The 16,543-nt window shown below is 49.8% G+C and overlaps 1 protein-coding gene across 1 annotated transcript in view; it reads left to right on the top strand.

Annotated features, from left to right (window-relative positions):
• Positions 1 to 16,543, top strand: part of LOC129822538 (von Willebrand factor A domain-containing protein 5A-like) — a 38,436-nt gene that overhangs the window by 6,120 nt on the left and 15,773 nt on the right. Inside the window, exons 2-6 of the mRNA XM_055880842.1 lie at positions 86 to 200; positions 391 to 566; positions 750 to 838; positions 1,283 to 1,418; positions 3,335 to 3,423. Coding sequence (XP_055736817.1) covers positions 86 to 200; positions 391 to 566; positions 750 to 838; positions 1,283 to 1,418; positions 3,335 to 3,423 — 605 coding nt within the window. The remainder of the gene's footprint in view (positions 1 to 85; positions 201 to 390; positions 567 to 749; positions 839 to 1,282; positions 1,419 to 3,334; positions 3,424 to 16,543) is intronic.

Genomic DNA, 16,543 nt, shown 5'->3' with positions numbered 1-16,543 from the left:
TTGCTTTGCAATGCTTGCAGTTAGCCACTGATTAAATTCCCTCTCTGACTGCTCTGCCTTCATGTGAATGTTGTTCTAACTGCAGGTCAGCCTGGCTGCAGGTCATCAGTTTGACCGGGATGTTGAGCTGTTGTTGTATTACCAAGACACCCATCAGCCTACTGCTATAGTAGAGGCAGCACAGGCTTCTGCCAAGCCAGGTGAGGGGGGTGGGTGTACTCTGTTGTAGATTGGTGTATATGAGATCAATGAGTAGTCTAGTCTACTACTTTCATCCATGTTTACAGAGAGGGACATGGTGAGACTGAAGGAGAGAAGGAGAAAAGCTGTTGGACACTTCTGTTCTCTCTCGCTCTCTCTGTCTCTGTCCCTCGCGCACTCTTCTCCCAGGCTCTCTGATGGGTGACCCAGTGGTCATGCTGAGCCTGTACCCAGAGTTCCCCAAGGATGTGATGTCATCGATGACCTCACACGGGGAGTTCCTGTTCGTAGTGGATCGCTCTGGCAGCATGGAATGCCCCATGCACCTTGGGTCTGGGTCACAGGACCGTATTGGCAGTGCCAGGGTATACACACACACACACAGCAACCCTATTCTAATGAATGAACAGCTCAATCTGCACAGGATTCACCACTAGGTAGTTTGGAGTTAAATCCAGTACACTGTGGTTACTCTGTACTAGTTCTTTAAGACTGTCCTATAAGGTTTATTGAAGAGTAAAGACACTTGTTGGACTTCTCTCTTGCAGGATACTCTGCTGCTCTTGCTGAAAAGCCTGCCCATGGGCTGCTACTTCAACATCATCGGCTTTGGGTCCAGTTATGAGTCCTTCTTTTCGTGAGTGTTTTCTCCTTCCAACCCCTGTTTCAATCTGTTCAAGTCAGTGTCTGAGGAGTTCAGTTATTTACAAACACATTTAGCTTTGTCATTCTAGGGTTTTATCATGTATGCTGCACCAGGTAATCTAAATCCAAAGATAAACAGTGACATTGTTTGACAGTTCATGTTTACATCTAATCATTTGCAGCACATAGGGGAAAGATTCAAATGTCCATGGCTTGGGTCTATAATATGTTGTGGTGATGACCCTTTGACCTTGTGTGTGTGTGTGTGTGTGTGTGTGTGTGTGTGTGTGTGTGTGTGTGTGTGTGTGTGTGTGTGTGTGTGTGTGTGTGTGTGTGTGTGTGTGTGTGTGTGTGTGTGTGTGTGTGTGTGTGTGTGTGTGTGTGTGTGTGTGTGTGTGTGTGTGTGTGTGTGTGTGTGTGTCTATCTGGACGTCAGTAAAAGTGTGGAGTACAGCCAGAAGACTATGGATGAGGCTCTGCAGAAGGTGAAAGAAATTAGGGCTGACCTGGGAGGTACAAAGATCCTCCAGCCTTTAAAACATATCTACCGCCAGCCCTGCCTCCCCGACAGGTAGCTGACACAGTTTACTCATACACCTCATACACAAACACACACACACACACACACACACACACTGTAATTCACATAGGCTCCTCCTGAAACACCTGAAACCCCTCCCACCTTTTCATGACTACAATCACATAAACCTTATGTTCACTACAATGGCATGTTTAGTTACACACTCCCACCCAACCAATGGCATGTTTAGTTACACACTTCCACCCAACCAATGGCATGTTTAGTTACACACTTCCACCCAACCAATGGCATGTTTAGTTAAACACTCCCACCCAACCAATGGCATGTTTAGTTACACACTCCCACCCAACCAATGGCATGTTTAGTTACACACTTCCACCCAACCAATGGCATGTTTAGTTGCAGTTACACCCAACCAATGGCATGTTTAGTTACACACTTCCACCCAACCAATGGCATGTTTAGTTGCAGTTACACCCAACCAATGGCATGTTTAGTTACACACTTCCACCCAACCAATGGCATGTTTAGTTACACACTCCCACCCAACCAATGGCATGTTTAGTTACACACTTCCACCCAACCAATGGCATGTTTAGTTACACACTCCCACCCAACCAATGGCATGTTTAGTTACACACTCCCACCCAACCAATGGCATGTTTAGTTACACACTTCCACCCAACCAATGGCATGTTTAGTTACACACTCCCACCCAACCAATGGCATGTTTAGTTACACACTCCCACCCAACCAATGGCATGTTTAGTTACACACTTCCACCCAACCAATGGCATGTTTAGTTACACACTCCCACCCAACCAATGGCATGTTTAGTTACACACTTCCACCCAACCAATGGCATGTTTAGTTACACACTCCCACCCAACCAATGGCATGTTTAGTTACACACTCCCACCCAACCAATGGCATGTTTAGTTACACACTTCCACCCAACCAATGGCATGTTTAGTTACACACTCCCACCCAACCAATGGCATGTTTAGTTACACACTCCCACCCAACCAATGGCATGTTTAGTTACACACTTCCACCCAACCAATGGCATGTTTAGTTGCACACTTCCACCCAACCAATGGCATGTTTAGTTACACACTTCCACCCAACCAATGGCATGTTTAGTTGCAGTTACACCCAACCAATGGCATGTTTAGTTGCAGTTACACCCAACCAATGGCATGTTTAGTTACACACTTCCACCCAACCAATGGCATGTTTAGTTGCAGTTACACCCAACCAATGGCATGTTTAGTTACACACTTCCACCCAACCAATGGCATGTTTAGTTGCAGTTACACCCAACCAATGGCATGTTTAGTTGCAGTTACACCCAACCAATGGCATGTTTAGTTACACACTTCCACCCAACCAATGGCATGTTTAGTTGCAGTTACACCCAACCAATGGCATGTTTAGTTGCAGTTACACCCAACCAATGGCATGTTTAGTTACACACTTCCACCCAACCAATGGCATGTTTAGTTGCAGTTACACCCAACCAATGGCATGTTTAGTTGCAGTTACACCCAACCAATGGCATGTTTAGTTACACACTTCCACCCAACCAATGACATGTTTAGTTGCACAGTTACACCCAACCAATAGCATGATTAGTGACACTGTTACACCCAACCAATGGCATGATTAGTTTGTGTTACACCCAACCAATGGCATATTTAGTTACAGTGTTACACCCAACCAATGGCATGTTTAGTTACAGTGTTATACCCAACGAATGGCATGTTTAGTTACAGAGTTACACCCAACCAAACAGTGTATTTTGAGTGTGTGGTATTTAGAGTAACACGCCTGGCTTACTGTGACCGGTAACCAGTGTTTTTGGTTACTAAGGAAAAATACTCAGTGTACTTCAGTGCTGCACGTACATTATTTAACGTTGAGACATGATCAACATACCCGCTCTGTCCTCCACAGCTCTTCTTGTTCACTGACGGTGAGGTGAGGAACACCAAGGAAGTCCTGGATCTGGTGAAGACGAATGCCGGTTCTCACAGGTACTGTTTCCCCTATCATTACCTAGTTGGGGCAGAGATCCCAGCTCTGTCACCTCCCACCTGAAAGAATTTGACTAACTGGTTTTAATAGAGAGTTTGTTACAGAACCCATTGCACCTGTTTTGAAAGTAAAGCTCTAACCACTGGTCTTCCTGACTCAAAAGATGAATTGTAAAACCCAATCTAAAGTAAACCGACCCAACCTGTCTGTGAGCAGCAGTGTGAGAGTTCTGTAGGTTAGGGTTTTTCACCCGTTAGAAAACGAAAGCCTTCATATTGATGATTCTTCCTGTAGGGGTTAGTGGGGTAAGTTGAGACATTTTTTTACACGCAGCATCACCCTGTCAAGAGAAATACAGTATTCTTTCAAAGACATCTACATATACTGTATTTCAGGAAGTTCTGTATCCCTGGAAATAATCACAATTATGAACATTAGCGTAGCATGCTTGACATTTAAGTGGAAATACTACTACTATCAGCTTTTTGATAAGCGGCTTAACAAAATAAATACATAAATACTATTTTGTTCAATTACAAGATATATCCGTTTAATTTTGTTCACCAACCTCGTTTCCTATCAACCTTGCCTGTCAACTTTTCATTGCGCAGCCCGGTGCGCCCTCCTATGGACTCTTAAAAAATGGTTCTTCACCAACATATTCAGTGTTGTAATCAAATGTCTGATCGTTTGTTTTACAGATTAATCTTATGTTTTGAGAAAGTTGTTTAATACTAAGTAGTTTAATACAGTCATGTGCATTGACATAAACAATTAAAACAGTGTTGGAGTTTGTGCTGCAGAGATGCACTTGGAAAGTAAAGGAAGAAATACACAAGATGGGTTGAATAAAAATATGTATATTATATTTTAGACATGTATTTTCGTTTTTACAAATAAATAATTTCATATGAAAATAGACAAAATAAAGATTTAATCTCGACCTCCATCCCTATATTGTCACAAAAATCACAATATAAATCCAGCTCCACCGCCACTTCTGGATTACACAGCACATACCTGCAGTGGAACCAGTGCTGACAGAAGTTACAGCACATACCTGCAGTGGAACCAGTGCTGACAGAAGTTACAGCACACACCTGCAGTGGAACCAGTGCTGACAGAAATCAAAGCACACACCTGCAGTGGAACCAGTGCTGACAGAAGTCACAGCACACACCTGCAGTGGAACGAGTGCTGACAGAAGTCACAGCACACACCTGCAGTGGAACCAGTGCTGACAGAGGTTACAGCACACACCTGCAGTGGAACCAGTGCTGACATAAGTCACAGCACACACCTGCAGTGGAACCAGTGCTGACAGAAGTCACAGCACACACCTGCAGTGGAACCAGTGCTGACAGAAGTCACAGCACACACCTGCAGTGGAACCAGTGCTGACAGAAGTCAAAGCACACACCTGCAGTGGAACCAGTGCTGACAGAAGTCACAGCACACACCTGCAGTGGAACCAGTGCTGGCAGAAGTCACAGCACACACCTGCAGTGGAACCAGTGCTGACAGAAGTCACAGCACACACATGCAGTGGAACCAGTTCTGACAGAAGTTACAGCACACACCTGCAGTGGAACCAGTGCTGACAGAAATCAAAGCACACACCTGCAGTGGAACCAGTGCTGACAGAAGTTACAGCACACACCTGCAGTGGAACCAGTGCTGACAGAAGTCACAGCACACACCTGCAGTGGAACCAGTGCTGGCAGAAGTCACAGCACACACCTGCAGTGGAACCAGTGCTGACAGAAGTCACAGCACACACCTGCAGTGGAACCAGTGCTGGCAGAAGTCACAGCACACACCTGCAGTGGAACCAGTGCTGACAGAAGTCACAGCACACACATGCAGTGGAACCAGTTCTGACAGAAGTTACAGCACACACCTGCAGTGGAACCAGTGCTGACAGAAATCAAAGCACACACCTGCAGTGGAACCAGTGCTGACAGAAGTTACAGCACACACCTGCAGTGGAACCAGTGCTGACAGAAGTCACAGCACACACCTGCAGTGGAACCAGTGCTGACAGAAGTCACAGCACACACCTGCAGTGGAACCAGTGCTGACAGAAGTCACAGCACACACCTGCAGTGGAACCAGTGCTGACAGAAGTTACAGCACACACCTGCAGTGGAACCAGTGCTGACAGAAGTTACAGCACACACCTGCAGTGGAACCAGTGCTGACAGAAATCAAAGCACACACCTGCAGTGGAACCAGTGCTGACAGAAGTTACAGCACACACCTGCAGTGGAACCAGTGCTGACATAAGTCACAGCACACACCTGCAGTGGAACCAGTGCTGACAGAAGTCACAGCACACACCTGCAGTGGAACCAGTGCTGACAGAAGTTACAGCATACACCTGCAGTGGAACCAGCGCTGACAGAAGTTACAGCACACACCTGCAGTGGAACCAGTGCTGACAGAAATCAAAGCACACACCTGCAGTGGAACCAGTGCTGACAGAAGTTACAGCACACACCTGCAGTGGAACCAGTGCTGGAAGAAGTCACAGCACACACCTGCAGTGGAACCAGTGCTGGCAGAAGTCACAGCACACACCTGCAGTGGAACCAGTGCCGGCAGAAGTCACAGCACACACCTGCAGTGGAACCAGTGCCGACAGAAGTCACAGCACACACCTGCAGTGGAACCAGTGCCGGCAGAAGTCACAGCACACACTTGCAGTGGAACCAGTGCCGGCAGAAGTCACAGCACACACCTGCAGTGGAACCAGTGCCGGCAGAAGTCACAGCACACACCTGCAGTGGAACCAGTGCTGACAGAAGTCACAGCACACACATGCAGTGGAACCAGTTCTGACAGAAGTTACAGCACACACCTGCAGTGGAACCAGTGCTGACAGAAATCAAAGCACACACCTGCAGTGGAACCAGTGCTGACAGAAGTTACAGCACACACCTGCAGTGGAACCAGTGCTGACAGAAGTCACAGCACACACCTGCAGTGGAACCAGTGCTGACAGAAGTCACAGCACACACCTGCAGTGGAACCAGTGCTGACAGAAGTCACAGCACACACCTGCAGTGGAACCAGTGCTGACAGAAGTTACAGCATACACCTGCAGTGGAACCAGTGCTGACAGAAGTTACAGCACACACCTGCAGTGGAACCAGTGCTGACAGAAATCAAAGCACACACCTGCAGTGGAACCAGTGCTGACAGAAGTTACAGCACACACCTGCAGTGAAACCAGTGCTGACAGAAGTCACAGCACACACCTGCAGTGGAACGAGTGCTAACAGAAGTCACAGCACACACCTGCAGTGGAACCAGTGCTGACAGAGGTTACAGCACACACCTGCAGTGGAACCAGTGCTGACATAAGTCACAGCACACACCTGCAGTGGAACCAGGGCTGACAGAAGTCACAGCACACACCTGCAGTGGAACCAGTGCTGACAGAAGTCACAGCACACACCTGCAGTGGAACCAGTGCTGACAGAAGTCAAAGCACACACCTGCAGTGGAACCAGTGCTGGCAGAAGCCACAGCACACACCTAGAGTGGAACCAGTGCTGGCAGAAGTCACAGCACACACCTGCAGTGGAACCAGTGCTGGCAGAAGTCACAGCACACACCTGCAGTGGAACCAGTGCTGGAAGAAGTCACAGCACACACCTGCAGTGGAACCAGTGCTGGCAGAAGTCACAGCACACACCTGCAGTGGAACCAGTGCCGACAGAAGTCACAGCACACACCTGCAGTGGAACCAGTGCCGGCAGAAGTCACAGCACACACCTGCAGTGGAACCAGTGCCGGCAGAAGTCACAGCACACACCTGTAGTGGAACCAGTGCCGGCAGAAGTCACAGCACACACCTGCAGTGGAACCAGTGCTGACAGAAGTCACAGCACACACATGCAGTGGAACCAGTTCTGACAGAAGTTACAGCACACACCTGCAGTGGAACCAGTGCTGACAGAAGTCACAGCACACACCTGCAGTGGAACCAGTGCTGACAGAAGTTACAGCACACACCTGCAGTGGAACCAGTGCTGACAGAAGTCACAGCACACACCTGCAGTGGAACCAGTGCTGACAGAAGTCACAGCACACACCTGCAGTGGAACCAGTGCTGACAGAAGTCACAGCAAACACCTGCAGTGGAACCAGTGCTGACAGAAGTTACAGCACACACCTGCAGTGGAACCAGTGCTGACAGAAGTTACAGCACACACCTGCAGTGGAACCAGTGCTGACAGAAATCAAAGCACACACCTGCAGTGGAACCAGTGCTGACAGAAGTTACAGCACACACCTGCAGTGGAACCAGTGCTGACATAAGTCACAGCACACACCTGCAGTGGAACCAGTGCTGACAGAAGTCACAGCACACACCTGCAGTGGAACCAGTGCTGACAGAAGTCACAGCACACACCTGCAGTGGAACCAGTGCTGACAGAAGTCACAGCACACACCTGCAGTGGAACTAGTGCTGACAGAAGTCAAATCACACACCTGCAGTGGAACCAGTGCTGGCAGAAGCCACAGCACACACCTGCAGTGGAACCAGTGCTGGCAGAAGTCACAGCACACACCTGCAGTGGAACCAGTGCTGGAAGAAGTCACAGCACATACCTGCAGTGGAACCAGTGCTGGAAGAAGTCACAGCACATACCTGCAGTGGAACCAGTGCTGGCAGAAGTCACAGCACATACCTGCAGTGGAACCAGTGCTGGCAGAAGTCACAGCACAAACCTGCAGTGGAACCAGTGCTGGCAGAAGTTACAGCACACACCTGCAGTGGAACCAGTGCTGGAAGAAGTCACAGCACATACCTGCAGTGGAACCAGTGCTGGAAGAAGTCACAGCACATACCTGCAGTGGAACCAGTGCTGGCAGAAGTCACAGCACACACCTGCAGTGGAACCAGTGCTGGCAGAAGTCACAGCACACACCTGCAGTGGAACCAGTGCTGGAAGAAGTCACAGCACACACCTGCAGTGGAACCAGTGCTGGCAGAAGTCACAGCACACACCTGCAGTGGAAGCAGTGCTGGCAGAAGTCACAGCACACACCTGCAGTGGAACCAGTGCCGACAGAAGTCACAGCACACACCTGCAGTGGAACCAGTGCCGGGAGAAGTCACAGCACACAACTGCAGTGGAACCAGTGCCGGCAGAAGTCACAGCACACACCTGCAGTGGAACCAGTGCCGTCAGAAGTCACAGCACACACCTGCAGTGGAACCAGTGCCGGCAGAAGTCACAGCACACACATGCAGTGGAACCAGTGCTGGCAGAAGTCACAGCACACACTTACAGTGGAACCAGTGCTGGCAGAAGTCACAGCACACACCTGCAGTGGAATCAGTGCTGGCAGAAGTCACAGCCCACACCTGCAGTGGAACCAGTGCTGACAGAAGTTACAGCACACATCTGCAGTGGAACCAGTGCTGGCAGAAGTCACAGCACATACCTGCAGTGGAACCAGTGCTGGCAGAAGTCACAGCCCACACCTGCAGTGGAACCAGTGCTGACAGAAGTTACAGCACACACCTGCAGTGGAACCAGTGCTGACAGAAATCAAAGCACACACCTGCAGTGGAACCAGTGCTGACAAAAGTTACAGCACACTCCTGCAGTGGAACCAGTGCTGACAGAAGTCACAGCACACACCTGCAGTGGAACCAGTGCTGACAGAAGTCACAGCACACACCTGCAGTGGAACCAGTGCTGACAGAAGTCACAGCACACACCTGCAGTGGAACCAGTGCTGACAGAAGTTACAGCATACACCTGCAGTGGAACCAGTGCTGACAGAAGTTACAGCACACACCTGCAGTGGAACCAGTGCTGACAGAAATCAAAGCACACACCTGCAGTGGAACCAGTGCTGACAGAAGTTACAGCACACACCTGCAGTGAAACCAGTGCTGACAGAAGTCACAGCACACACCTGCAGTGGAACGAGTGCTAACAGAAGTCACAGCACACACCTGCAGTGGAACCAGTGCTGACAGAGGTTACAGCACACACCTGCAGTGGAACCAGTGCTGACATAAGTCACAGCACACACCTGCAGTGGAACCAGGGCTGACAGAAGTCACAGCACACACCTGCAGTGGAACCAGTGCTGACAGAAGTCACAGCACACACCTGCAGTGGAACCAGTGCTGACAGAAGTCAAAGCACACACCTGCAGTGGAACCAGTGCTGGCAGAAGCCACAGCACACACCTAGAGTGGAACCAGTGCTGGCAGAAGTCACAGCACACACCTGCAGTGGAACCAGTGCTGGCAGAAGTCACAGCACACACCTGCAGTGGAACCAGTGCTGGAAGAAGTCACAGCACACACCTGCAGTGGAACCAGTGCTGGCAGAAGTCACAGCACACACCTGCAGTGGAACCAGTGCCGACAGAAGTCACAGCACACACCTGCAGTGGAACCAGTGCCGGCAGAAGTCACAGCACACACCTGCAGTGGAACCAGTGCCGGCAGAAGTCACAGCACACACCTGTAGTGGAACCAGTGCCGGCAGAAGTCACAGCACACACCTGCAGTGGAACCAGTGCTGACAGAAGTCACAGCACACACATGCAGTGGAACCAGTTCTGACAGAAGTTACAGCACACACCTGCAGTGGAACCAGTGCTGACAGAAGTCACAGCACACACCTGCAGTGGAACCAGTGCTGACAGAAGTTACAGCACACACCTGCAGTGGAACCAGTGCTGACAGAAGTCACAGCACACACCTGCAGTGGAACCAGTGCTGACAGAAGTCACAGCACACACCTGCAGTGGAACCAGTGCTGACAGAAGTCACAGCAAACACCTGCAGTGGAACCAGTGCTGACAGAAGTTACAGCACACACCTGCAGTGGAACCAGTGCTGACAGAAGTTACAGCACACACCTGCAGTGGAACCAGTGCTGACAGAAATCAAAGCACACACCTGCAGTGGAACCAGTGCTGACAGAAGTTACAGCACACACCTGCAGTGGAACCAGTGCTGACATAAGTCACAGCACACACCTGCAGTGGAACCAGTGCTGACAGAAGTCACAGCACACACCTGCAGTGGAACCAGTGCTGACAGAAGTCACAGCACACACCTGCAGTGGAACCAGTGCTGACAGAAGTCACAGCACACACCTGCAGTGGAACTAGTGCTGACAGAAGTCAAATCACACACCTGCAGTGGAACCAGTGCTGGCAGAAGCCACAGCACACACCTGCAGTGGAACCAGTGCTGGCAGAAGTCACAGCACACACCTGCAGTGGAACCAGTGCTGGAAGAAGTCACAGCACATACCTGCAGTGGAACCAGTGCTGGAAGAAGTCACAGCACATACCTGCAGTGGAACCAGTGCTGGCAGAAGTCACAGCACATACCTGCAGTGGAACCAGTGCTGGCAGAAGTCACAGCACAAACCTGCAGTGGAACCAGTGCTGGCAGAAGTTACAGCACACACCTGCAGTGGAACCAGTGCTGGAAGAAGTCACAGCACATACCTGCAGTGGAACCAGTGCTGGAAGAAGTCACAGCACATACCTGCAGTGGAACCAGTGCTGGCAGAAGTCACAGCACACACCTGCAGTGGAACCAGTGCTGGCAGAAGTCACAGCACACACCTGCAGTGGAACCAGTGCTGGAAGAAGTCACAGCACACACCTGCAGTGGAACCAGTGCTGGCAGAAGTCACAGCACACACCTGCAGTGGAAGCAGTGCTGGCAGAAGTCACAGCACACACCTGCAGTGGAACCAGTGCCGACAGAAGTCACAGCACACACCTGCAGTGGAACCAGTGCCGGGAGAAGTCACAGCACACAACTGCAGTGGAACCAGTGCCGGCAGAAGTCACAGCACACACCTGCAGTGGAACCAGTGCCGGCAGAAGTCACAGCACACACCTGCAGTGGAACCAGTGCCGGCAGAAGTCACAGCACACACCTGCAGTGGAACCAGTGCTGGCAGAAGTCACAGCACACACTTACAGTGGAACCAGTGCTGGCAGAAGTCACAGCACACACCTGCAGTGGAATCAGTGCTGGCAGAAGTCACAGCCCACACCTGCAGTGGAACCAGTGCTGACAGAAGTTACAGCACACATCTGCAGTGGAACCAGTGCTGGCAGAAGTCACAGCACATACCTGCAGTGGAACCAGTGCTGGCAGAAGTCACAGCCCACACCTGCAGTGGAACCAGTGCTGACAGAAGTTACAGCACACAACTGCAGTGGAACCAGTGCTGGCAGAAGTCACAGCACATACCTGCAGTGGAACCAGTGCTGGCAGAAGTCACAGCACACACCTGCAGTGGAACCAGTGCTGGCAGAAGTCACAGCACATACCTGCAGTGGAACCAGTGCTGACAGAAGTCACAGCACACACCTGCAGTGGAATCAGTGCTGGCAGAAGTCACAGCACACACCTGTAGTGGAACCAGTGCTGGCAGAAGTCACAGCACACACCTGCAGTGGAACCAGTGCTGGCAGAAGTCACAGCACACACCTGCAGTGGAACCAGTGCTGGCATAAGTCACAGCACACACTTACAGTGGAACCAGTGCTGGCATAAGTCACAGCACACACTTACAGTGGAACCAGTGCTGGCAGAAGTCACAGCACATACCTGCAGTGGAACCAGTGCTGGCAGAAGTCACAGCACAAACCTGCAGTGGAACCAGTGCTGGCAGAAGTTACAGCACACACCTGCAGTGGAACCAGTGCTGGAAGAAGTCACAGCACATACCTGCAGTGGAACCAGTGCTGGAAGAAGTCACAGCACATACCTGCAGTGGAACCAGTGCTGGCAGAAGTCACAGCACACACCTGCAGTGGAACCAGTGCTGGCAGAAGTCACAGCACACACCTGCAGTGGAACAAGTGCTGGAAGAAGTCACAGCACACACCTGCAGTGGAACCAGTGCTGGCAGAAGTCACAGCACACACCTGCAGTGGAAGCAGTGCTGGCAGAAGTCACAGCACACACCTGCAGTGGAACCAGTGCCGACAGAAGTCACAGCACACACCTGCAGTGGAACCAGTGCTGGGAGAAGTCACAGCACACACCTGCAGTGGAACCAGTGCCGGCAGAAGTCACAGCACACACCTGCAGAAGAACCAGTGCCTGCAGAAGTCACAGCACACACCTGCAGTGGAACCAGTGCCGGCAGAAGTCACAGCACACACCTGCAGTGGAACCAGTGCTGGCAGAAGTCAAAGCACACACTTACAGTGGAACCAGTGCTGGCAGAAGTCACAGCACACACCTGCAGTGGAATCAGTGCTGGCAGAAGTCACAGCCCACACCTGCAGTGGAACCAGTGCTGACAGAAGTTACAGCACACATCTGCAGTGGAACCAGTGCTGGCAGAAGTCACAGCACATACCTGCAGTGGAACCAGTGCTGGTAGAAGTCACAGCCCACACCTGCAGTGGAACCAGTGCTGACAGAAGTTACAGCACACACCTGCAGTGGAACCAGTGCTGGCAGAAGTCACAGCACATACCTGCAGTGGAACCAGTGCTGGCAGAAGTCACAGCACACACCTGCAGTGGAACCAGTGCTGGCAGAAGTCACAGCACATACCTGCAGTGGAACCAGTGCTGACAGAAGTCACAGCATACACCTGCAGTGGAATCAGTGCTGGCAGAAGTCACAGCACACACCTGTAGTGGAACCAGTGCTGGCAGAAGTCACAGCACACACCTGCAGTGGAACCAGTGCTGGCTGAAGTCACAGCACACACCTGCAGTGGAACCAGTGCTGGCATAAGTCACAGCACACACTTACAGTGGAACCAGTGCTGGCATAAGTCACAGCACACACTTACAGTGGAACCAGTGCTGGCAGAAGTCACAGCACACCCATGGCACCTCGGTTCTACACTCCTGTGGGGAGCTTGCAGGCCGATCACGCTCCCTGCGAGCACAGCAGGTGGTGTCCTCTTTTATTTGAAAAAGATATATAAAAACATGAAATTGATTAACATGGTTTTGCCAAATGTAGAAGTACTACAGAAACAATAGGAATTGATACAACTGAGAGAGAAAAACAAACCGATTATGAAGTACCTGAGAATGGTGCCATGGGTGGTGTGACAGAGGTGGCCGGTGAAGCTTTTCTCTTCCTTTTCTGTGCTGCAGTTGAGAGAAAAAGTTGTGTTAAAGTGTGCATGTTTCATGAAAACCCTTTTCAACTTTTTTACATCAAAACCTCTGGAGGAAGCGGCAGAAGTTTTGGAGGAGGTGGACATGCCTTGAGGGCTGGTGCTATGGACTGTAGATATGTAAAGAGAGAGAAAAAAGTTTAAACATTGCAGTTTTATAAAACACATAACAAACAGTAATTTTTGGTAATTTAACATGTGTTTAGGTGGCTGTATTAAAAATGCAGGGGACAGGGACACCAGACGGGGCTGCTATGGTGGTGTGACTAAGCGAAGGACCTTGGGACTAAACACCTCCCTCTGCAACTGGATCCTGGATCCAGGTGGTAAGGGTAAGGAACAACACACCACCACGCTGATCCTCAACATAAAGGCCCCTCAGGGGTGCGTGCTCACTACCCTCCTGTACTCCCTGTTCACTCATGACTGCATGGCCAGGCACAACTCCAACACCATCATCAAGTGACACAACAGTAGTAGGCCTGATCACCGGCAACAATGAGACAGCCTATAGGGAAGAGGTCAAAGACCTGGTCGTGTGGTGCCAGGACAACAACCTCTCCCTCAACGTGAACAAGACAAAGGAGATGATTGTGGACTACAGGAAAAGGAGGACTGAGCATGCCCCCGTTCTCATCGACAGGGCTGCAGTGGAGCAGGTTGAGAGCTTCAAGTTCCTTGGCGTCCACATCACCAACAAACTAACATGGTCCAAGCACACCAAAACAGTTGTGAACAGGCACGACAAAACCTATTACACCTCAGGAGCCTGAAAAGATTTGGCATGGGTCCTCAGATCCTCAAAAGGTTCTACAGCTGCACCATTGAGAGCATCCTGACTGGTTGCATCACTGCCTGGTTTGGCAACTGCTCGGGCTCCGACTGCAAGGCACTAGAGAGGATAGTGCGAACGGCTCAGTACATCACTGGGGCCAAGTTTCCTGCCATCCAGGACCTCTACATCAGTTGGTGTCAGAGGAAGGCCTCTGGTCATATACTGTTCTCTCTGCTACCGCACGGCAAGCGGTACCGGAGCGCCAAGTCTCAGGCCAAAAGGCTTCTAAACAGCTTCTACCCCCAAGCCATAAGACTCCTGAACATCTAATCAAATGGCTACCCAGACTATTTGCATTACAACCCCCCCCCCCCCCCCTTTTACACCGCTGCTACTCTGAGGTTATCATCTATGCACAGTCACTTTAATAACTCTACCTACATGTACATATTACCTCAACTAACCGGTGCCCCCGCACATTGACTCTGTACCGGTACCCGCCTGTATATAGTCTTGCTATTGTTATTTTACTGCTGCTCTTTAATTACTGGTTACTTTTATTTCCTTTTCTTATTTTATTTATTTTTTACTGCATTGTTGGTTAGGGGCTCGTAAGTAAGCATTTCATTGTATTCGGTGCCTGTGACTAATACAATTTGATTTGATTTGAAACCACTTCCTGAAATGGTCCCTGTGAATGTAGCCACTGTTTGACTGTTCATACAAGGCTTGGGGGGGGCCTCCAAGTGTGTAGTGGCCACCGTGGAAACACTTGGGGTAGATGATAAACGGGGGGACGTCCTCTCCAGCTGCGTTGAAGAAGGCCAGCACTGTGATGTGCTCCTTGGTCACCTCTTCCCCAGTGGTGAGATTGTTTCCCCTGGGTGCCGAAACCTACAATAGAATAGGATATAAAATTGTCCATCCAGGATGAAAATGTTTGTTTTGGCATCACCATCCACCACATCCACATCCACATTTACATCACACACATTGAGAAGAGTCAGTCCAGCATTCTACATACATAAACACATAGAACACCAAATACCTGCGTATTTTGTCAGTGTATTTCATCAGCTTCTGTCTGGTGAAGGGGAACCCATGGCTGGCGCAGTAGATACAGTACTGCACCAGAGTTTTTCATCCTCTGGTGCAAGCAATGTGGCTGGTCCACTGCGACAACCATGGGTCACCCGGCCGCTCAGCCTGTCCACCAGGGTCTGCCCAGGCACCTTGGTAGATAAGAAAATAAAACTGTTACTAGGGGATAAAATTCACATACATGTGGTAATCTCCAAAAAACAAAAGATGCCTAACCTTGGCAGCCTGGAGGATAGCCATCCTTGCCCTGCAGTCCTCCATGGCATGGACCATGTCCACCTCACTCCACTGCTTCCTCTTGACTTTTTCCATGCTGTGGTGGTAAATACATGTAGCTAAATAACTTGGCACACTATACACATTTTAGAAAGATAACTCAATCTGAATATGCATAAACATTTACATTTCAAAGTTAAGGCATTGAAAGGTGATGATGAACGTTTTCACAATAACTGAAAGTGTACCCACTTTTTTTGTTTGATATCTGTAATAAAAATTACTGTCCCAATTAGTTTAATATTGATGCATATATTGTAACATTTGACTAAATACTGTGTTGATGTCACAAGTTTACTGGAGAACTGAGACGAAGTAGAGACTCTGGACAGGGTGGATATTCGTATAATAAAAAGCAGTTTTATTCAGAGGTAAAGATATCTGATACAAGCATGCATGGACTCGTTCATTCAGCTCGTAAGGAACCTGCAGACAGAGCCCAGATAACAGAAATACATAGACATTTTATACAGCACAGAAAGTAGGTTGAGTCTGGTAGATCTGGTTTTCTGGTTGGTCCTGATCAGGTTGTTGTCTTCTCAGATTGGTCCTGATGAGCTGTGCGTCATCCTTCTGAGTCTTGCAGCAAAAGTTCTTTGTTACCAAATGTTCAGCTAAAACAGGAGATTAGGTGTGTGCGCAGATGTTCCTATTTAATTGGTGTTTATGAAAGGTTTATGTCAGCCCTCTGTCCTTGAGTATGTGTGTGTGTCTCATTATCTCGTGAAATGCGGACCCAAGCACCCTTTTCTTATCAGTGTTTATGGAAGGTCTGTGCCAGCCCTCTGTCCTTGGGTGTGTGTGTGG

This window comes from Salvelinus fontinalis, chromosome 24, assembly GCF_029448725.1.
Source record: "Salvelinus fontinalis isolate EN_2023a chromosome 24, ASM2944872v1, whole genome shotgun sequence".
In the NCBI taxonomy this organism is placed as follows: domain Eukaryota; kingdom Metazoa; phylum Chordata; class Actinopteri; order Salmoniformes; family Salmonidae; genus Salvelinus; species Salvelinus fontinalis.
This window is presented reverse-complemented; position numbering and strand designations above follow the sequence as displayed.